At 43.4% G+C, this 23697-nt stretch overlaps 1 protein-coding gene and 1 non-coding gene across 3 annotated transcripts; both read right to left on the bottom strand.

The window, feature by feature from the left end:
- Positions 1-7637: 7637 nt before the first annotated feature.
- On the bottom strand, positions 7638-23576 carry PPP1R8 (protein phosphatase 1 regulatory subunit 8). 2 transcript variants are annotated; one of them, XM_090268898.1, is made up of 8 exons: positions 23471-23576; positions 21580-21640; positions 17071-17224; positions 16840-16965; positions 15569-15789; positions 13884-14028; positions 9730-9794; positions 7638-8027 (listed from the first exon to the last, which is right to left on the bottom strand). In XM_090268898.1, exons 1-8 carry the CDS (start codon positions 23524-23526, stop codon positions 7674-7676), a joined length of 1182 nt encoding a protein of 393 aa, XP_090125024.1. In that variant the 5' UTR covers positions 23527-23576; the 3' UTR covers positions 7638-7673. The 2 variants fall into 2 exon arrangements, with proteins under 2 accessions (XP_090125024.1, XP_090125025.1); XM_090268899.1 differs by lacking the exon at positions 16840-16965 and having other exon boundaries at positions 23471-23574.
- LOC150014452 (small Cajal body-specific RNA 1) lies at positions 19514-19679 on the bottom strand. The gene has a single exon (XR_016510348.1).
- Positions 23577-23697: the final 121 nt, after the last annotated feature.

Below are 23697 nucleotides of genomic sequence, written 5' to 3'. Positions count from 1 at the left end.
GAGGCAAACAAACACAGGAACCTGTCAAGATGAGGAGACAGAGAAGTATGGCCCAAAAGAGGGAACAGATTAAGGTTCCATTGGGAGAACTAAGCGATGAGGAGATAGCCAACCTAACAGACAAGGAGATAGCCAACCTAACAGACGTAGAGGTCAAAACACTGGTGATTAAGATGCTCACAGACTTGACAGATATGCAAATGCAAAAAGGAAGAAGTGAAGGCTATGCTAACTGAAACGAAGGAAAATCCACACAAAACCAACGGTGAAGGGAAGGAAACCGGGGTTCAAATCAATGATTTGGAAAATAAGGAAGAAAAAAACAGTCAACCAGCACAGAATGAAGAAACAAGAATTGAAAAAAATGAGCAGAGGCTTAGCAACCTCTGGGACAACTTTAAATGTGCCAGCATCTGAATCATAGGGGTGCCAGAAGAAGAAGAGGAAGAGCAAGAAATTGAAAGCTTATGTGAAAAAAATAATGAAGGAAAACTTCCCAAATTTGGTGAAGTAAATAGACATACAAGTCCAGGAAGCACAGAGCGTCCCAAACAAGCGAGACCCAAAGAGGACCACACCAAGACACATCACAATTAAAATGCCAAAGGTTCAAGATAAAGAGAGAATCTTAAAAGCAGCAAGAGAAAAGCAGAGAGTTTTCTACAAAAGGGTGCCTATAGGACTATCAGCTGATTTCTCAGAAGAAACTTTGTAGGCAAGAAGGGACTGGCAAGTAGTATTCAATGTGATGAAAAGCAAGGACCTACAACCAAGATACTCTATTCAGCAAAGCTATCATTTATAATAGAAGGGCAGATAAAGCGCTTCCCAGACAAGGTAAAACTAAAAGGGTTCATTATCACAAAGCCATTATTATATGAAATGTTAAAGGGACTTATTTAAGAAAAAGAAGATCAAAATTATGAACATTAAAATGACAACAAACTCACAACTATGAAAAACTGAATCTTAAAAATAACAAGAAAATCCAACTAAGCAAAGCAGAATAGGAACAGAATCAGAGGTATGGGGATCATTTAGAGGGTTATCAGCTGGGAGGGGGAAGGGGGAGAAATGAGAAAATGGTGCAGGGACTAAGAAGCATGATTGGTACAAAATAGGGAAGAGGAAGGGGGAGAAATGGGGAAATAGTGCAAGGACTAAGAAGCATAATTGGTTGGTACAAAATAGACAGTGGGAAGTTAAGAATAACATAAGAAAGGGTGAAGCCAAAGAACTTATATGCACGACCCATGGACGTGAACTAAGTGGGGTGGGATTGCTGGAGGGAAGTGGGGTGCTGGGAGGAGGGGAACAAAGGGGAAAAAATTGGGACAACTGTAACAACATAATAAAATATACTTAAAAATAATAAATAAATAAATAAAAGAAGTAGGGGCAATTCTATGACTGGGGATTTTTTAAAAATATATTTACTTATTTATTTTAGAAAGAGGGTAAGGGAGAGAGAAATAGAGGGAGAGAAACATGAATGCGTGGTTGCCTCTCACACACCTCCAATGGGAAACCTGGCCTGCAGCCCAGGCATGTGTCCTGACTAGGCATCGAACCAGCAACACTTTGGTTCAGAGGCTGGTACTCAATCCACTAAGCTACACCAGCCAGGGCTGACTGGGGATCTTAATAAACTATTTAGAAAAAGGGAAGACAGACCAAGGCTGCAGCTATCATTAGTAAGAAGCAACAACTCTCATATTAGCCAGCATAGGGGAGATGGTCTTAATTTCCTAGGTTTCCCATAACAAATTACCACGAACTTGGTGGCTTCTACCAATAGAGATCTATTCTCTCATAGTTCTGAAGGCTGAACGTTTGATATCAAGGCATTGGCAGGCTGGTTACTTCTGAGGGAGAATCTATTCCTTGCTTTTCTCCAACTTGTGGTGGCTGCTGGCACTCCTTGACATTCCTTGGCTTGTAGATGCATCACTCCAATCTCTGCCTCTATCTTCACATGTCTTCTCTGTGTCTATGTGTTTTCTCCTTTTCTGTTGCTTTTAGGGCATTCATAATTGGATCTAGGGCCCACTCTAATCCAAGATGATCTCATTTTAATATCCTTAATTATATTTGCAAAGACTCTTATTCCAAATAAGGTCACATTTTGAGGTTTCAAGTAGACATATCTTTTGGGGCAGTAAGTCAGCCCTCTACAGGGATGACTGATCCTTTTTGTGGTTTTGACAAATTTCATGTGCTGTCTGTGTTCAGACATGATTCTGGAGTGGTCCTATTTGTCTTGATCCATCAGAGTCACAGTGTGCCCTTGTTTGATGTGATATTCTGTGAAATTGTTTATGTTCAGCCAGGGAACACCAAAGCCCAGCCTAAAGTGCCAGGCTAGCTCCTGGAGGCCAGGGTTTGCTTTTCTCTTTCTCACTTGAAGACAGTGAGGGAGGGAGCCATGCTGACATTTGGTGAAAGAAGTCCAGCCCCAGGGGCAGGGCAGGAGTGTGCCTTGAGGGTTGAAGGATTAACCAGGTTTGGGGTGGCTGCAGGAGAATGAGCAAGGGGAAGAGAGGTAGGAGAGAGAGGTAAGGGGGAGGGTGTGCAGTGGAAAAACTGCTTTGCCCTGGCAGGTGTGGCTCAGTGGATTGAGCACTGGCCTGTGAACCAAAGGGTTGCCAGTTTGATTCCCAGTCAGAGCACATGCCTGGGCTGCTGGCCATGCCCCTAGTTGGGGGGGTGGGGGGTGTGAGAGGCAACCAATCCATGTTTCTCTCCCTCATTCTCCCTCCCTTATCCTCTCTCTGAAAATAAAATCTTAAAAAAGAAAAGAAAAACTGCTCTTACTCTGGAGAAAGGGAGGGGCCTCTGGAGTATCCTGATCAGAGCAGTGAATATGACTGACCGGGGTCAGCAGCAGGCGCCGTTTTAATGGAGTGCTGTTCCACTGGGGTGGTGTCAAGAGCGAGTGGAAGAGAAACCGGAGACAGATAGTAAGACGAGACCATTCTTTTCAAGAAACTTAATACTGCAAAGTGAGCAGAAAAAGGAGATGGGGGAAGCTGGGGTCACTGATAGGGAAGTAGAATTGATCAAGAGACGGTTTTTGCTGTGTTTCCCTTTAAGGTGAGAGCAGGGAGTTTGCTGCTCACAGTGGTCCAGAGCAGCAGAGGGTGGTTTGAGCAGTGTCAGTGGGAGAGGAGGGCATGACTGCAGGCGAGGGAGACCGGCTCCAGTGCCCAGGTGGCAGCCTGGCTGGTGGGGGAGAGGGAAGGCTGAGGCCGGCAGGGGGGAGACTTGGCCATCAGAGTTCTCTTCTCAGAGCCTCCTTCCACCTCTCATCGGCACTTCGTTAGTAAACTTGCCCCCAGGCCATAAGGCAATAGTGTCACCCAACCTGGCCTAGGTGTGGAGAAGGCACTTAGAGCTCCACAGACCCCCAGAGGGGACCAGAGATAGTGACAGAAGACGTAGGAAATAGAGAGGGAAAAATAATCAGAAGGGGACCAAAATCCAGTCTTCACAGACCCAGAGCACAGGCATCCTGAGTCAGGAGCTCCCCTGGGCGGTCCATAGTCCAAGCTTCCAGCGGCCAGTTGGAATCCCTGCTTTACCGCTTGCCAGCTGTGTGACCTTGGTCCAGGTAGTCTCTCTGAGCCTCAGGTTTCCCAGCTGAAAATGGGACACCACCAACCTCTTCTCAGGGCTGTTGGGATAATTAGGGGAATAAAGCACATAAAGTGTCCGCAGTTGCCAGGACAGGAAGCCAGATTCTTCTCGGCCCTCTTCATCGGCCACCTCACAAACCCCGCCCCGCGGTTCACGCCCGTCGCGCTTCCAAGGGTGGTAGCAGGGCCCCGCCTGCTGGCTGACTCTGGACCTGCGCCTTTGCCCCCGTTCAGAGGTGGACTGTCCAAATCCAACCCCCAGCGGAACAGGCAATGATTTTATTCTGCAGCAATAGATGCCATCCAAAGTCAGTAGGTGAGCACTCCAGAACCTTCCCCCACCCCCATCGTATGCTGGGGGTTTTAATCCACCCCGCCCCCTTTGGTCCTGCAGCTGCCCCTGCTCGGAGTGCCCTTCCCTCCACTACTTGGAAACACAAAGGTCACCCCTCTGGAGCTTTCCATGACTCTCTCCCCTTAACCACCCTTCCTTCCTGCAGACAGAACTACTGGAACTTTTCCTTCCATATTCTCTTAACATTTGTACTTACCTCTAGATTTGCTAAACTGTGTGAGAGCGCTAGAACACCTGTCTCACCTGAGGCCAGGTCTGCCTTATTCATCCGCTGCCAGAGGGATTTGATAACATCTGACATCTCCCCAAGGAAGTCTTCCCCACTGTGGGTGATGGGTGAGGAGTATTATGTGAGTGTGAGTGTATGTGATGTACTCTGGATTATCTGGTTATTTCTCCGTGAGCATTCCTTTTTTTTTTTTTAAGGAAAAAAAATCCTCCAGTGGCTTCCGGGTGTTTTCAAATTCCCCAGCAAAGCTTACAGCGTGGGGTCTGCCCTCTGCCTTTCTGACTCCCCGCTCCTTCCACCTACCAGCTGCCCCCTCACCTCCTTCCATGTCTCTCACACTGGTTCCCCTCCCTGGAGAACCTTGGCCCACACTCCTCCACATAGCGAATCCCTACCTATTCTTCAAAGCGTGGCCCAAATGGCATCTCCCTAGAAGTCTGTCCTCGGGTCACGCTGTCCTCACATGTTCATCCCTCCACTAAATCTCTGTATTGACAGCACTGTGTGTGTGCTCCCTGGAAGAAGACAGGCCTGTAGCCAGGGGTAGTGCACTTCCATTGCCCAAAGCCAACATGTTCAACCCTCTTGTGAGAGGCGAGTCCACACTGCTATGGTTTGCTCGCAAAATGAAGGATCCAGACAGGATCTCATAAATCCTTCTGACTCTAAAACTCTATGATTTGCAGATAATGGTTACCATACTTTAAACAACTGTCACCCAACAGCAGATCCTGAGCCAGGATCACCTGGGGAATGGGCTGGTTCCTCTCCTTCTCCGTGGGATCCACCCTCCTCTCCTGCCCTGGGAAGGAGAACGCGAGTTGTCTTCTCTCCTTAGCATATGGCCCATTAGTGGGCCAGGACTTTGGGGAAACTCATGGTCGCTTCTCATCCAGGGTGGACTGTGTCCTAGGATGGGGAGAGGCTGTCTCAGCCGCGTCATGCTCATCTGAGTGACAATCATTTGTCAGTACTTGTGGATGGGAGGCTTGATGCCTAAAGCTGCATTAGGGGAGAGGCAACTGCGCCGCCTCCTGCAGTGCCCATCTTTGAGGGACTCCAAAACATGACTGGGAGAAATCAGAAATATGGCGCCAGGCAAGCCGGGTTTCTACACATATATGTCTCCTCATGTCAGAGAACTACCAAAATTCAGCCACTCCTGCCTCCACTCAAGCCAACTGGGCCCTTGAAGGAAAAGGCACATAGCTTTGCAGGCTTGGATAACCTCTGCTGAGGCTTCTTTGAGACACCAATGCCAAATTTCACTCTGCAACTCAAATGCTGGAACCAAGTAATGCAGGGCATGAGCCCCCTCACTAGAAGTATTTATTTTATTATCTAAACTAAATCTAAATTCTTCAATATACCTTCCAGTAAGCTGTCGTTTGGAAAAAAAATTTAACTTCAAATGTCTAGCTACAAATCAATATAGCTAATAGCCTATTAAGTACAACAGTGTTCCAGCTGTGGGCCACACACATCCTTCACCCCAACTCATCCTAGAGGCTGTGTAAATCTGTGTCCTGGTTTCAGATGAGTTTCAATCCTGACTTCACTACAGTGGAATAACAGGGAAGCTTCTCTCTGACCCTGCATTCGCATCTGTAAAACGGGAATAAACACAGCATTCCTCTCGGGGCTGTGAACTCAATGACATTACAAATGGCTGGCAGAGTAGGTAAGGTACTCACTGTGTTGCTACAATGAGAGGAAAGTACTCTTCTGAGAACGCTCATTTTTATATAAGCTGATGGAGAAGTCGACTTCCCGCACACCTGCGACTTTATGGACCTCTCTGTTCTTAGCAGGCTGCTCCTGTTTCAAGTCCACACTCTCGACCCAAGGGATCTGGAGGCTAGCTGGCATCTTCATCACAAAGCCACCGACATAATCCTGACCATACACCAAGTGCACTTGCCGCAGTGAGGTTCCAGCATGCAACACATCCACTAGATCCAAACTCTAGCTGAAATCCCTTCTAAACATACACAACTTTGGCTTCCTTTTGCTCCTGTGCTGAGATGCAGCTGTAACCAGAGCAGGTGACCAGGTTTAAACTATGTCCACTCCAGGTCAAGTGCGCCAAAGCCATTCCCGTCAGGTTGGTGGTTCTGCCTCCCAATGAAGAGCAGCTGACACCTCTTAACCACTTGGCTCCATGAAGCTTTACTCTGGGGACTAGAATCTCTAATGAGAATTACCGCATTCATCAGGGGGCATATGTGTGGTAATAAAATGGAGAAAGAGCACCACCTCCCGAGCCCAAAAGCTGTACCTTTGACAACACATTCCCTAATGTCAGTGGGAATCAGTGATGGTGACTGAATCACAACTGCACCGGATTGACAAAAGTTACATTTAATTTACAATGTAATAAAGGTTACAGGTAAAAAGCTACACTTAAAGCGTGAAAAGGCCTATTACACAAATGTACAAATCTCTGTACAAAGCTCATATCAATGTTTCCTACCTTCGTCTCCTATGTTTGTTAGCCAGGACTAGCCTTAGAGCTCTGGATAATGAGAGCTCTCAGTCAAAGGGGGGAAAGAGCCTCTGAACCAACATCTAAATATGTCCTCGGAGAGACATCAGTTACTTGCCAAGCAAAATCTTTTTCTTTTTAATTGAAATTGTTCTACCTGGTCATATCCTTTAAAAACTGCCTTCATAACATACTTGAAAAGGAAAACAAAGCCTTGGAGAGTGCAGGACAGCGCTCTGGAATCATGTGAGAAACTTCTGCAAGCAGAGCACTCAAGTTTGACAAGAAAAACAGGTAAAGTTCAAATGAATAGTAAGTTCAAAACTATAAACCTGTGTCTATGGCACTGGTCACAGACCATAATCAGAATGTTCTCATCCCAATAAAAAGGACAAAAGAGAAAAGCCTAACTACTGGACCTCAAATCCACTGACCCAGGAAAACATTTTTGAGTTTAAACTTGAGCTTAACTGAAGAATTCTAAACCCTCTTTTTGATCAACCTCAGATCCGTGGCAATCCTTTTGCTATGTGGGACTTACAGGAATAGTAAATATAAATTAGGCTGCAAGACCCACAAGACTGGTGATGTGACTGTCACCTCCCCAGCTCTGAATTCAACCTGAAGGCCTGGAGTCTCTCCCTAGGGTACATGACTTTAAATAAAAATGAACCTAGGAAAAGCGAGGAAAGGAGGAGGAGGTAAAGAAAGGCCTGGGAGAGAGCTAGGGCAGTCTATTTAAAAGGATGTATAAAACATTTCTCTACATTGAAAGTGTTCTGAAGACTGGTCTTTACGGGCTATTTCAACCCCACCCCCCGTTTTGATATTACATGGTTAGGACCCCAGGAGACATTCTGAAAGACGATACTGCACACATGGAAAAATTTTCTCCCTAGTTCATTAGCTCCCCCATCACCCTTCCACCCAATTCCCACCCAATCCCACCCTTCTCCATGACCAAAAATATCAAATCAGTAAGGAAGGAGTGGGCTTCTTGCCCGGCCAAGCTTCTTTTGCATATTTCTTCTTCTTGGGTTCATTGACAGCTTCAGGGTTATAGACTACAGGGTTTGGTGCAGGATTCATGGTCACTGCTGATGGCACAACTGGAGTCAAGTCCACATCAGGGGCGAGGTTCGGGTATGGCATGGGCAAACCACCGATGAGTGCTGTCCCGTGGATGCCATGTGGCTGAGAGCCGGCTTCACTGTGCGTGGGCGGCAGTCCTCCATAGAGTCCTCCACTGAATGCAAAGTTCTGTATACGCCTGCTTCCTGATTCTTCCAGGCCCAGGGAGCCAGCGCCCTCCACCCGCTTCTTCTGTGGTTTACAAGGAACAGAGGAGACAAGAGGTGAGTCACAAGAGGGGTACTAATTACCTTGTTTTCTATTCTAGCCCTAAAGAAACTGAGGAGGGCCCCTAAATCTCTAGCTTATTTTGCTTCCCAGACAACCTATGTCACTGTCCTGAAACTTCAGGGTCTGAAGAGACTCTACAGTGGTCTAATGTGATGGGTTCACACAAAGTATTCACCATCCCAGGTCATACTGAAAAAAAAATGGGGACAGTGTATGACTTTTCATAAAGTAAAACATAACAGTTTAAGTGACTATTCTTTATCCTCAGGTTGTCATAACCCTCTCTTTTAGCAAACAGGTGGTAATGGGTGGTAGCAGGTATTTAAATTCTTTTTTGAGAGGGGGGATAAGAAGTTAGTCTCTATTTTCACGTTGGGCACCCAATTTTTAAACATTAATCTCAGAGCAAAACAAATCTGTAGTGAATGAAAGACACCGACTGGCTGCCTGGGTCTGGGAGTGGCAGGGAACTGGCAGCAAAGGGACATAAAGGAACTTCCTGGGGTGAGGGAAATCTTCTAGATCTTGAGTACGGTGGTATTGACCCAGGTGTTCATTTTACTGTATGTAAATTATACCACAACAAAACTGACATAAAAGTAAAAATATCTGCTGGTTTTGTACTTTAATGACAACAGAACATTCCAAAAAGAGAAACAGACTTAAGGGGAAATGTGACATGAACGAGATGCAGCTGCACAGAAAATTTCATCTTGTACTTGTTCACACTCTACTCCCCTCACTTCTCTAATCCTTTTGGATTAAACAAATACTAACCAGGAATTCGACACATCTAATTAGTCTAATATATTCTAAAGAGTTTTTACTTATTTATTTTTAGAAGATTTTATTTATTTAGTTTTAGACAGAGAAGGGAGGGAGAAAAAAAGAGAGGGAGAGAAACACCAATCAGTTGTCTCTTTTGCCCCAACTGGGGACCAAATCCACAAACCAGGATGTGCCCAGACTAGGAATCAAACTGGTGACCTTTGGCTTTGCAGGACGATGCCCAACCAATTGAGCCACACCAGTCAGAGTTATTCTAAAGACTTGTTAAAAATAAATCTCTATAGCATCTCTGACCAGTGTCTTCCCATTGTTTTTTGAATACCTCTATTTACAGGAATCTCTGTACTTAAAGGGCTACTTGCCCCTAGCCATCAGGTAGTTCCTCCATATGTTGAGCAATCAGAACATCTTTATAATTTCCACCTCTTGGCTCTTCAACATACTTGGTCTTTAAACCTAATCCAGGTCGGGGTTAGCTTTCCTATCTGTGCCATTCTCATGCACAGAAAAAGCCGAAGGTGCCATACAGAAATGCAGCACTGCCTCTTTCTTGCCTAAGAACTTACTCTGTGCCAGGAGGGAAAGGTGGGTCTCTCTGTAGCTTGCAGGGAGGTAAATTTACAGACTCACATCGCTTCATAATTTACATGCAGCATTAACCTCGCTGGTCACCTGTGGCCTTTCTATGACCTTCCAGGATCCCCTCAACATAGATGGAGTAAAAGTATTTCCACAGGGTAAAAATGGGAGAGGAACAAAGAATGTGTTTTAAAATTAAGCACGCACTTAACATTTACCTACACATAAAAGAGTGAATTTTTAAACCAGACCATATGAAATGGCATTTCAAACACTGTTACAATGTGCTTCCTACCTTCACTGGGACCACTGCAGTCTGGACCATGTTCCGGAAGCGTCCAACTGAGGGATCCACGTCCTCTGCAAAAAGACATGAGGGAAGGGTTAGTCTGGTACTCTACTGGCACAATTAAGGGTATAGGGCTCACTGCAAACAAAGCAATCACAACAACTCATATTAAAACAGTGAAATACAGCTAATACTTTGAGTGTTTAGTTTACAGTGTGTTGGGCACTGGGTTAAATCCTCACAAGCCTATGAGGTAAGCACTACTATAATAAACATTTAATAGAGAAGAAAAAATCTCAGGCTTAGTGCTGGCTCATATAGCTCAGTGGATTGAGTGTTGGCCTTCGAACCAAAAGATCACAGGTTCGATTCCCAGTCAGGGCACATGCCTGGGGTGTGGGCTGGGTTCCTGGTTGTGGGTGTGCGAGAGGCAACTGATCGATATACCTCTCACACATCGATGTTTCTCTCCCTCTCTTTCTCCTGCTCTCTAAAAAAAAAACCAAATAAAAATATTTAAAAAAGAACAACTCAGGCTTAGAGGAGTAAAGTGACAGTCCCAGTCACCCTATGGGAGAGTGGAGTAGACAGGATTTGAGTCCAAGCAGCCAGAAATAGGACTGGACCACTGTGCTATGCTGCCTTCCCCAAGTTATCCAATGTTAGTGATAAAACAATGACATGTCAAGAGATCACACACCACCTTCCTTGCTAACGCCCACTCATTAGCAACAGTATTCAGATCCAGGGCTTCCAGCTTAAGTTGGCCCTTTGATCCGAACAACTGTGTGCAATCAAGGCTTTTACGAAAGAATCTGAAGCCCCTTGTCCAGGCAGGAGGGGAGAGGAGCTCCCCTTTCACAGCTTACACTCGCGTTATTGTACCCCACAAAGCTAGCTCCGTTCACTCTGCAGGGAGAAAGAGCTAAGACCAAGTAAGGGACGTGATGCAGTTAGTCACTCACGCCTCATTTATTAGACATCAGACATGAAATAAAGAGCAAGATACTGTCCTGCCTTTAAGGAGTTCACAGTTGTAAAGCCAGATAGGCTACAAGACACTGGCAGGCCTTCAAGAAAGGGGGTAAACCAGTGTTCTGGAACACAGAGCGGACGACTGGGGGGGTCACCTAGGATGAACAGTTTTCTCGCTGAAGGCTGAGTGTGTGCAAACAGGCAGACCAATTTATTAGCATTACTAGAGAAAACCATCCAAGTCTCCTTTATCTTAATGTAGTGATAGGAAAGGAACTCTTTCCCTAATACACGCTGCCCATCTTATTTTAAATGCATTGAGGGAGCTTGCTATTTAAAAAAACAACAGTCCCATGAATTCCTTTGGAAAATAAAGATTCCCTATTTAATTTGAATAATTAATACCTAGTTGATTTAAATCTGGCTTTTTACATGTCAGGACGCCTCTAAAGAATATACCCCCGTATATTCATTGAACAACCAATTTGTATTCAATGAATGAACAAATGAATGGCTTCCACATGGAAGAAAAGATAACCAGACTCCGGAAGCACACAGGTCTCTAAAAAAGGCACCCTTTTCTTTTCTCATCTCCACAGAAGCCCTATTCCCATCATCCCGTCAGCAAGGAAAGCTGAATAAAGCACACAAGCAACTGGAGCCTGACAGGAGCAGCTACCAGGGGAGGCACCCCGTGCATGCACTAGGCCTACAGAAGCGCGGGGCTAAGCCTCTCTGGGGGACCCTCTCCTGTGCTGGCTGAAGGGTGGTCAGGCCTCTCATCCTCGTCTCATTCTCTAGCCATTCTAGTCCTAGACAGGGGATACAGCCGTTCCAGGAGATCCGTGCTCCTGGAAGATCTATCAACAAATTCCTTGCTAAGTCTACTTCTGCGTACAGGAAAGGTTGCATGGGTAGAAGGCAAAAATTCTGACAGATGACAGTGGGGATAATGGCTAACATTTATCAAGAGCTTCCTGAATGCCGAACACTGATCTGAAGTATTTTTACATGTCATGCATTTAATCTCCCCACCAATCCTGTGAGGCCAGTAGTCTTTTTAAGTCACTCGATCAAGGTCATACAACTGCTAAGTAGAGAGGTGGGTTTTAAACCCAGGCCCCCTGATTTCAGAGCCCATACTCTTAACCACTATGCTATATACTCTGCCTGAATACACTGCCTTAATAAAGCCCTGGGGCAATACTTTTCCAGGAGAAAAATAAAGCAGATCAGACGCTGGATCCTAAAAGAGACTTAAAATGATTATCCAGTCCAGTATTCCCAAGTTACTGACTATTGGTTAGTACAGGAGCTTGTTTAAAACTACAAATTTTTAGGTCCAACCTCTAGAAACTCTTACTCTATAGGTTTGGGACCCAGAAATAAGCTTCCTAGATTGGTTATCCAAATCATGACTAAACATTTCCCTCAGGCATTCACTACTTTCAGGAGTAATCCATTCCACTTCACACATCATCAGAAAGTAAACTTGTCCCCAGAATGAATGCCCCAATCTCTTTCACAGGAATACTTTTAACTCTCCTAAATATAAGGAGAATTTATTGTTGTTTTTTAATCCTCACTGAGGATATCTTTATTGATTTTAGAGAGGAAAGAGGAGAGAGGGAGGGGGAGGGAGAGGGAGAGAGAAACAGAGAGAAAAATCAATCAGTCGCTTCCCATATGCGCCCCGATCAAACCCACAACCTTATTGTGTAAGGGACGACACCTCAACCAGCTGAACCACACAGCCAGGGCTTGTTGTTTTTATACAGAGCCAAATACTTGTTACTCACTGGCTCTGATTTTGCCCACTGTTTTCTCCTTAAGGTGAGCCCTGCACATATCCAACTACAGTGGCCAAACCTCCTCCATCTGCTCTCCTTCATGTATGTTCCCTTCCCCTACATTCCAGCATCCAGGGGACTAGGGGACTGTTCTCCATACCTGTGAGTCTCCTCCTCCCTCAGGACTATGTAACGCATTCGAACACATTTGATGGTTACGGCCATTTAAAAAAATTATTTATTTATTTATTTATTTATTTTTAGAGAGAGGGGAAGGGAGGAAGAAAGAGGGAGAGAAACATCAATGTGTGGTTGCCTCTTGTGCACCCTCAACTGGGGCCCTGGCCTGCAACCCTGACATGGGCCCTGGCTGGAATCGAACCAGCGACCTTTTGCTTCACAGGCCGGTGTTCAACCCACTGAGCAACACCGGCCAGGGCAGGCCACGCTTATACTGCATAACATATTTGGGTGAGTTCTGCCCAGAACATAGACCAGTGGGGTTACTGTCCCCCATTTTTCTATTAATGCAATCTTAAACTAATTAGTTTTCACATACGCCTAATGACTGAGACTGCATTTTGAATTAATTAAAAGCCTTGATCTTTTTTTTTTCATGCTGGAGCAGATCTTCTCCATTTAAATAATTGATATTTTGAATCTAAATGCAGGACTTGAAAGTGATTCTCACTACATTTCATTTTGGGTGTTAAAAGCAACTTGTTAGTCTGTGTTCCTTGTTTCTATCCATTGAGATTTCTTTTCAAACAAGTTTTTTTTTGAATCCCGATTCCATATTCACTGTATAAACTATACCTCTAGCTCTATGTCATCCACCTACCAGAGTACTTGAGATATAACATGAACCCAATGTTAAACGATGGAACAAACTGGCAGTTGGTGGCCTTTCCATAATTGGATGCTCTTATCTTGCTGACATTTCCATACAAACTTTCTATAAATTAGTTTCTTACAGAGCGGCAAGTCTTCAGTGCTGTTAATGGCAGCAGAAGGTTCTCCAATCTTAAGAATTACCAAGCATACACAGAACCACAAAAAGACAATAACGTTCTGCTTTGCGGTAAAGAGAGCAAACACCTATGCTTAACTTAAACCTCCACTGACACAGACATGCTGCATCAGCAGCGGAGAATCACAGCCTCGCTCTGTGTACTGAATTATATGGGCCCTCCCTTTAGCTATTTCCTCCACACTGCAAATGGATAATGCTTGAGTGTTGAGGGTACTCCACCAATGAACTATAAAAACTCTCTCTCCTTAATACAGCACCTATTATCCTAAACCTTGTTCAGAAACATTACAACTGATCTACAGGTTGTGTGCAATACTGAGATCACACCTTTTTCATCAGAAGAAACCAGGAAGATACCTCACCTGGGTTGATAATCTCATCATCCTCACTGAAAGTCACCCGTGAGTTCTTCCTCTTCCTCTTTGGTCTCTGAATATCCAGATTCCCTTCCTCAATAGTGAGGGTGGAAATCCGCTTGTTGTGGGCAGTGTTGAACTCTGTCAGGTTCTAGGCCAAGGTTCACACAGGGGAGACAGGAGTCAGTACATGGAAAATATGAAGAATATATTACTACATAAAGGGCAGGAAGACATTAGGGGCTAACCTTGACCTCCTCAGGCAGATAAGATTCTCTTCTGTATTCAGAAAAAACTCATTACTGTCCTTAGATTGCTAATATTAACAAATCACCTTTGACAGAATGTGAAACACCCTCTTTGACTAGTGGGGCAAAGAGGTGAAGGCCTTGAGCTGAGAACAGGTCATCTGTACAAACATCTTTGAGTTGAGGTTTTGAGATTTTTCTTTTCTTTTTTAAGGAAGGCTATCATATCTTTGTGCTGAGAATTAAAGGAGAATGACTGGAATGCCAAGAATTATTTTAAAGTAACAAAACAGAGATGAGAAATGATGACTGGTAGCTTCTTTCTTTTAGAACTCATAGGGACACTGTCAGTACACTTAATATTTGGCACTAATGTTTTGGCATTCCCCATTCCTGTATATGGCCGTTTCTATTCATAACCATCCATCCATCTCAATGATTAACTTGGCCTCAGCATTGCTGCCTGCCTCTTTCCAATCCTCTGGACTTATTCCAATCTGCATTGCAGTCTGTGATAGTTAAAATGTCTTGAGAATAAAGATCCAGACAGGACCTAACATACTAAATTTAACACACAGGAAAGCATGGAAGAAGCCTGGAAGAAAAATGGGCAAGAGTAACTGCCATCAAGGCTACTTCTTTAGAACAAAGTAACTTCCAAATTATAAGATTTCCATAGGTTCTTTTCTTCCTAAGGCCTGGGAAACTGCCTTAATGTACTAGAATAGTAAGTGCATGTGGGTGTTTAAGGACATGCTTGCATATGGTCTACCTGAATAGACCAGTCATACCATTGCAGTGACAGACATGTGAAGGATGACAGCCCCATCACAAACTACTGGGGTCAGCCTCTAGAAAACTTCAGCAGTTTAAAATACAATATTACAAACTTTAGAGCACTCAGGGCAGCCAGGGTCATAGGAACAACAGCAGTCTAATTCTGTCCAGAGGACTCCCAGGCTATTTGGACAGCATCAGAAAAGCTTCAGTCTCAGTCAGTGCTGCCCAGTCAAACTTTCTGGATGATGAAAACGTTCTCCATCCGTGCTATTCAACAGGGAAGTACTAGCCACATATGACTGCTAAGTACTTGAAATGCAGTTGGTAGCTACCACATTGGACGATGCAGCTCTGGAAAAACTGAATTCCCAGCCTTGGCTTCTAACATCCAGTGAAGGCACTTAGGCAACCATGAATGTCTACTGGCAAGTGACCTAGTCTCCTTGTTATCCCTTGTCATGCATAACCAAATTCACGCAATGCAGCTCTCCAAAGTGTGTCACAGCTGACCACACTCTTCTACCAAAGTGGCAAAGGCCCATTACTGAGCTCAAGAAAATCTCCTTCTGCTAAGTCACTGGCATTTTAAGCTACTCAGAACAGCTACATACGGCAAAAACCAGAGTCCCAAAAGACAAAATAATGACATAGACATAGAATTACATCAAGTTCGGTTTCCTCCTCTGGAAGCCCCAGTAAGCCCTTGAGTTCATCATCCTCTCCACCCATCTTCTCATCTCCTTTCACAGCCGATGGCAATGTCTGAGGCTTCTCACGTAGAGTGTATGCCCTTGTGGATGCACCAAATGAGACTGTGGAATCGATGGGAATTTGCTGAGGCTTGTGAGGTTCCAATCGAATGTGACCCAAGAAAGTGCCGTGTGCTGGGAATAACCAAATCAAAAATGTAAGAGAAAAAAAACCAACCTGAGTTGTAGAAGGGAGAGCAGCTCCTCCCAGCATATCTGCTCTGCTTTTTAAAATGAAAATGACACTGGGTCCACTTTGCATCCCTTGTCATGGGTCACAATGAAAAGGAAAACTCCTTCACTGGGTCTTGAATCTCTTCAGTGGGACTCTTACACATCTTCAGACCTGTTGTTACCCCACATAACAAATACCAATGCTTGCTCTCTGCTGCCAGACAGGGTGTCTCCATTCTGGGTCCAGCAGGAGTGGCTCCAACCCAGCAATAACCATGCCACCCAAGGCAGGAGACAGGCCTCGCTGTGATCTGACCTCTCCAGCCCCAAGTCTAAGGAACATAGGCCCTGGTGGCAGTTATGCTTGGGTTTTCCCCAGGACAAGAAAGGAGGTGGCTGAAACAGGTGCAATATGAATGCCAAGGCAAGCCAAAATCCTACTGCAGAGTCTGAATATTTTTCTATGTCTGCATTCTGTATGTTATAAAATGGAGAGAAAAGATGAGATAAATTTGCAAGTAAGTACTTGTGAGACGAGACTCTCCAAAACCATTATATAAGCAGACTGGGGTGGGGTCAGTGTTGGGGAAGTGGGGAAGGAGAACAGGGTCAGCCCAGGAAGAAGGATCCTTTACATTTTACACTGTACTTATACATGGGAAAAATGAACAAACTTTAGGGCTCCATGTAGTTAAGCCTCCTTTGTATTTCTGGGATTATCTCTGACAAAGTTGAAAATCTTATTAGTTGGAGTATGTTCATGAAATTAAAATTGACATTATTAGTAGTCAAAGCAGAATGCAGCTGGGATTAATAACCCAATATAAAAAATTAAACTGTGTTCAAAACAAGTACTGTTTTTTAACATCCTGCACCACTATTCTATTACATTAATGGAGCTTATCACAGCTTCTGCTTAAATTGGACCACAATTTATCATGGTCCTATAAATACTTGGGTTCCCAGAGTCCCTAGCTCCTGGGTGTTTTTGTTGTTGTTCTCTATATATACCTATTGCCTCCTCCAGGACAGTCCTCCCCCAAACGTTCTCTCTCCAGTCATCAATTATTTCAGGAAAATAGGCGGTATCACAGGAGTCGAGAAGGGCTGATTTAAAAACCAAACGTAAACTTCTTCCTTGATGAGTAATAAAACATAATTTTGAAACTGAAGAACCCAAAGAGCATTTTTACATTGCCCAAAAGAAATGTGTGAGACAGGGATGGGATGTCAGTTACTTACTACTGTTGAGATCTATTAGGAAAACTCTCTTCAGGTGCTTGTGGTAAACCAAGGCAGCGTGGACTCGAGAGCAAGACTGGTGGTCAATGGTGAAGTCACACAAATCTGGGTTTCTCCCAAACAAGTAATACTTCTTCTCATCAATAATCAATTTCTAAATAAACATTAGATTAAATATTACTCAAATGATTTCAATAAGGTTTAGCAAAAATTCTTCCAATCAAATAGAGTATCTTGAATAGATAAAATTCCTTGCCAAGTTGAAAAAAATTATTTCCCATTATTCTTCAAGATAAAGAGCTCAGAATAATTTACTAACATTTTGAAGGGTAGATGCAATTAATCTTCCCAAATATAGTGGTCAAATGTCTAGTGTTAATATAAAAAGAACTCGCCCTAATTCTATTAGATGAAAGTAGCCTGCAAGAGGGGTTGTATTCTGTCCATTGGAAACTTAAGATTTCACTTGATCTTAATTTTAGGGCAAGCAGGAAACAAGAACACAAAGCATATCTATAAAGTAATGACATTTTCAGAAAACATGCATCCAGAGGAAGGTTACCAATTGGTCAGGAAAGGAAGGGAGTATGAACACCTATCTATATTCTAATCATGCTGTCATAGCCCCAGAGTACTTTTGGAATACTTGGAGCTGGATTTAGCTTTATGAAAAACTCACTACACTGTCCTTATTTTTCTTTCGATCCTGGATCAGTAAACTTTGACACAGCCTGGCTGTAGAGGACTCTAGATAAATTTTTGCTAACATTTCTTCCAATTATTTTCATTGTTGTTGTTGATTGATTTGAGAGAGAGAGAGAGAGAGAGAGAGAGATTGATCTGTTGTTGTTCCACTGACTTATGCATTCATTGGTTAATTCTTGTCTTCGCCTGACCGGGGATCAAACCAGCAATCTTGGCGTATTAGGATGATGCTCTAACCAACTGGGCTTCTTCCAGTTTTAAAGGTCTACTATCTAACCATTTTAAAGAATAACCCTTATTCGGGTCTATGATGTTTTCCTTTAAAGGAAAACCTTAGAGGTCTCATTATGCTCTAGTTCACATTTCACATTATACTCCTAGTATCCCTGAGATAAGACAGCACAAAGCTGAGCAGAGAAGCACAGACAAGTTACTACGGTACCAGGCTAGGAATCAGGAGGCTTGTATTTCATTCCTGGCTATGCCATTGAACTTAGAGAGAGCTACTCTTCTCCCCTATGTTTTAAGTGTTTCCCTTACAAAACCAGAAATATACCTCAGGCACTGATACAGTAACAACTGCTGAGTACTTATGGGCCACACGCCGTGCTATGAGTTTTATGCTGTCATTTCATTCTCACAACCACTCTGCAAGGTGGGTAGGTACTATTATTCCTATCTTTATAAATGACAAAACTGAAGCATAAAGAAATTAAGCACATTCAAGTTCCCACAGCCAGATATTTATAAGCTGAATTAGAAATTCAGACAGACAGAAATTACCTGACTTCAGAGTCTAAGCTCTTTTAACCATATTATGTATTTTCTTCACTCTACCTACATCAAAAAATGCACTGGGGAGCAATGGGGGGAAAAAAATTGGACTTACTGTAATAACATAATCAATAAAAATATACTTTTTAAAAAATGCACCATATGGCAAACAACATTTTAACGAGTGAATAGATACTACAGACACACTTAATTTTTCTTTAAATAATCACCCAGTTTCTTTCAAGCTTAGCCATAAGGCTCAATTAGTTCAAGCTTGTATAGGTAAGTGGGTCACCTCTGGGAAACCCTGTCCAGCAGTGCCCATCTGTGCTGGCAAGGCTTACTCCAGGCCCATACTATCCTGCTAGGCAGCACCAAGAATTTAACAGCCTGACAGCTCAGTAAGACAGTCATCCCTATGTCTGCTTAGACCAAAGTTTTAAGACTTAGGTTAAATATAAGACATTGCTCTGGAACTGAGAGAGCTCTGAAATTTCAACATCTTACTCTCTCTGGGTAATATCTGTGCAGGTTGAATCTCACTGCATTTTTCATTCGTATTTATATGAACACAGATTAAGCCCTCACAAACTAAAATCTGCTAACCACAGTCCTCATCGGGTGGTATCAAGGAAACAGTATATAAGATCACCAGCTCTTGGGTTCTAATATAACACTGACCAAATTGCTGATTCTGAGGTTCCAAAAACATACCAAAGACCTAGGTGTTTAGACGGGGGAAAAAAAGCACAAAAGGGCCTTCAAATTAAACATATACTCATTATTAAAGGCATTTCAATTACAAAAACATGAACATGTAGCAAGAAAATAGTATGTCTTAGATAAGGAGATTTGTTAACTCCTGGACGATGTGCTTCCTCTGTCCAAATGAAATAATGCGCTGGTCTTCCAAGAGTCACTAAAGCCACAATTTCTTGATTAGCTATGGCTAGTGCCATTATCCAGTTATGCCACTGAGTTATAACTCAGAGTGTGTCTTTACACACTGAGCTTAAAAGGCTCATGGCTTTTGTTTTAATATTGCACTTCTTAAACCCAGCTATCACAACACATCACAAGCCTTTGACACAAGGCTAGGATGTAGATAGCTCGGTTAGTATCAAGTGCTGCCTAAATCCCTAAAAATAAGCACACCTCGGATTTACTCCTTTCAGAAAAAGCACAGTGATGTCTAAAGATTGTAATTTGACAATTGTGAGGCAACCCAGCACACTTAAGAGCAATGAAAGACAGAGAACATTATCAGTTAATGGAAACCAGTAATCAGGGATGTTTGACAACTGATAACACTTTGAAAATATAAATTATTTCACAAAGGAAGATGATATTAAGGCTAGGCCTCCTTTTCTGTTTCTTCCTCTTTCAAACTGAAGATTTACTAAATTTTAGTAACAAAACAAGATTCTTATGTCTTCGAAGCTTTATGCTATTAAGCAACAATATTTTATATCTGTGAAACAGTCTGTAGTTAAAAAGGTTTTACAGCCATTTTAGCAAAACTATTTCATTGACTAATCTTGATGTTTTGTAATTTTTAGGACAGAAGAACTCCATACAAATGATGAATTATAGAATTGTACACCTGAAACCTGTAATTATATTAATCAATGCCACCCCAATAAATCTAATAATAAATAAATAAAAATAAATAAAATAAAAAGACAGAAGAACCCATGACAAAGGGCTCTAAGTGACTGGCTGTGGACATGAGGAATAAAAAAATTCATCACAACTCATACTTTAATACTTTGTAAAATACCAGGGTATCTCTACAATATCCTGAAGTAAAAACAATCTATGTGCAGAACATCTTTCAAAAGATCTCACAGATAGCTTTTGAACCATGGAACAATGTTTTTACTGTATACCCTCAAAAGTGGAACCCTGAACCTAAGTTCTATTTGAGCAAGCAAATATGAAATTGGTCTAAGTCATGGAGACTCACAACTCCATGGTCACAGCAGGCTTAATCTCCATTTTTTGGTAAATAAATGGTGCTATAAGAATTTAAAAACACACACACACACACACACAAAAAAAACAACAACAACTGGGCCTGGCTGGTATGGCTCACTGGATTGAGAGTTGGCCTGCAAACCAAAGGGTCCACAGTTCGATTCCTAGTTGGGGCACATGCCTCGGTTGCAGGCCAGGTCCCTGGTTGGGGGCGTGCAAGAGGCAACCACACACTGCTGTCTCTCTCCATCTCTTTCTCCCTCCTTTCCCCTCTCTAAAAATAAATAAGAATAAAATCTTTATTAAAAAAATAAAAATAAAAACAGAAACAAACAAAAAACTTTACACAACCTAATAGCTAATCAAAATTTATGTTCTCTTCAAGTTCTATGTGGTGTTCATTCCAGACACTTATAAAAAATCTGGAATTCTGCTAAACTTTTTCTTTATAGTACTTATTTCAATTATTATTGAGTAACTTTTTATGTGATGTCTTTCTCACCAGGTAATTTCTTTTGAGGACCAGAACCATGTTTTTTTCACTGCTATAGCCCCTATGCTGAAGCACAATAACTGGAACACAGTAAGCACTCAATGTTTTGAATAAATGAATAAATTTCATCAGCATTCCATTCTCTTCTTTAAAGGGCTGGAGCCTGAACATCATAAAAGCAACTTAAAAGTTAAACTCAACCTACATTGTTCACTTTTTGCAGTTATTGCATATCTTGCACCTTCCATACAACTTCATGTACTCAGAAAGAGGGAATTCACTAAGTTACAGGGCATCCAGTTTGATTAGCGCCCATGGGCTCATGATCTATTAAGACCCTTCATTTAGTAGGTGAGAGAAGTCACAAAAAACTTGAGTGTCTGTGGGAGATAAGAGGTTTGAATGTGTTATATCACCGGGTTCTTTTAATAGAAAAAATCAGGATGAACAAAAGTAGCACTGCTGGAAAACAAAGCTTAGGAGAGGGGGTGGGAAAGTGAGCCACTGGCAAAAAAGTCTTTAGTGTGGTAGGAAAAAAGGGAAGACATGTACTTCCATACCTCAATTAGTTTGTCTCCTTTGACTACATCCAGATGTAATCCAGGTGGAGGTTTACCTGCCCTGAAAAATAAGAGGGAAAAAGGGCTTTCAGGATGAGTTCGTAAATACCATTACAATTATTGTCCCATTCAGCACTGCGGCTCTATCAGCCTATAATTAGTTCATGTTCAAGCAGAAATGTCATCTACTTCACTGTTATTACAGCTCCTTTCTAAGTTTGACACTTCCTTCCCCAGTGATTCAATTGCTCTAAAACAGATTTTAGTGGATCTGTATTTAGAGCAGCACCAAAAAAAAAAAAAAAAAAAAAACAACCAAACTAACTATATTTTAACATTGGCTATCTATCTTGGGAAAAAAGCACAGAGAGTGCAAGTACTATAGTTGGGGTAGTCTGATCATCTGGGTTTAAATCTAAGCTTTGCCACTACTGCTAATACCATATAAAGGTTGAATGAATCAGTTGGTGTTTTGAGCTGACCAACACCAATCTCATCGCAGTATAAGCAGAGCTCTGAGACCAAATCAGAGGTACACAATTAGGGAATGCAGGCAACACAGTATCATTCCCATGAAACCGGGTAACAAATACAAGAGATGTTTCTTACCCTTGAATAGGTCTTTTTAGAATGGCTTTTTTTAAAGGAAACTTTTCTCTATATTCCTATAACCACAGCATTCAAGGGGCATACACATGTCAAGGCACCTAACAGTGTCCAGTGTGTAACAGGCTGAGGAAATGATAGGTCATCTGTCTATTCTAACTGTAAGTTTACTGTCCTGGTCCAACTTCTGGAATCCATGCAGCAGGGAACCAAAACTGACACAAAATTTGTAGACTGAAGCAATTGGGTGTTACAAAAATGCAGACACCCAGAAAGCAGCCAGACATCCGCTTGCTTCCTATGTTTGCTCCTTTGAAGCTGGTTCTTAATTTGCATTCAAAAAAATGTATCTGTATCTAATGGAAGAGGCAACACAGTCATCTCACAATTCTGCCCTCCCTCCTCTATGGCAGTTGCTGGAAGGCCAGTGCACTGGACAAAAGCCTATTCTGTCTGGGAAATAGGGAAAGCAATGCCACATCCAAAGCATGCTTTCTGAACTCCTACTATGTGCCTGGCTAAGGCTTGGCAGCTCTATCGCAACATAACGGGAGGCAGAGAAGAATAACACACAACACACTGTGGTGAGTTACAGCAGAAATAGCTCTAACTCAGATGGATCTTGTTGCAAGGCAATTCATAATTTCTCATCTTCTACTTTACTCAAAGGCTAAATTAAATGATCCCATTATTCCCAAGAACTTGAGAAAGGATGGATGAAAGGGGTCCCTTCCAACAATTACTGATGCCCACTTGTGCCCGGCTTCGTGCTGGTCGCTGAGAATGCAGGGGTAGGTCAGAGCCGTCCCCGCCCTCTGGGAGCTCCCAAGTCTGCGAGAGACAAACAGGTACCGGACCAGGGATGCGGCATAGGAGAGGGATACGGGGCTCTGAGGTCGCGCTAGGGCCGGGAAGCGAGCTCGTGCGCGTTCGGGACAGAGCACCGGGGCAGGTAGGGCTCCACAAGAGCACTAGGCATTCATTCAGGAGTTGAAGTAAGTTCAGGGCCAGGGCCAGGGCCAGGGCCCCGAAGCGCCCCGGCAAACGGCTCATTGCCGGAGGGGCTGTGTAGGCGAGCATCTCAGAATCCCACAACTCTGGGTTTCCTCAGTGCCTGGGCCCGGGCTCCTGGTTGCTCCACACACCGCCCGGCCCGACGGGCTGTTCTGCCTCCATCAGTCCCAAGGTGTCTGAACCGTCCGGCTCGCTGCAAGAAACGAGCCGCCCCGCCAACTCTGGCCAGGCCAAGCGCGGCCACTCCACCCCTGGTCGCCCCGCCACTCACCAAGTCGGGCAGTCGAACAGCGGGAGGCTAGAGCCAGAGTTCGCGGCTGCCGCCATCTTGCGTCTCCCCCTCCCATTTGGCGGGCTCGAAGCACGCCGGGAAACTGGAAGACTCAGAAGGGAGAGGCGGCATCCCAGTATCCTGTGCGTACGCACGCGAGCGCGCACGCACGCACGCACAGGGCGCTTCTAGTGGCGGGGGAGAGGGGGATGTGATTTTTGAGGTGT

Source organism: Furipterus horrens, unplaced genomic scaffold (assembly GCF_987537825.1).
Source record: "Furipterus horrens unplaced genomic scaffold, mFurHor1.1.pri manual_scaffold_3, whole genome shotgun sequence".
NCBI lineage: Eukaryota > Metazoa > Chordata > Mammalia > Chiroptera > Furipteridae > Furipterus > Furipterus horrens.
This window is presented reverse-complemented; position numbering and strand designations above follow the sequence as displayed.

What these genes read in the sequence shown, in the direction of transcription:
- PPP1R8 (XM_090268898.1), bottom strand. Translation starts at nt 23,526, where the DNA reads ATGGCGGCAGCCGCGAACTCTGGCTCTAGCCTCCCGCTGTTCGACTGC. An exon ending in CTGTTCGACTGCCCGACTTG is followed by an intron (nt 21,641 to 23,470) that starts GTGAGTGGCGGG and finishes CTTATTTTTCAG; the next exon opens with GGCAGGTAAACCTCCACCTG. An exon ending in AGGAGGAAACCGAACTTGAT is followed by an intron (nt 14,029 to 15,568) that starts GTAATTCTATGT and finishes ACCTTGGCCTAG; the next exon opens with AACCTGACAGAGTTCAACAC.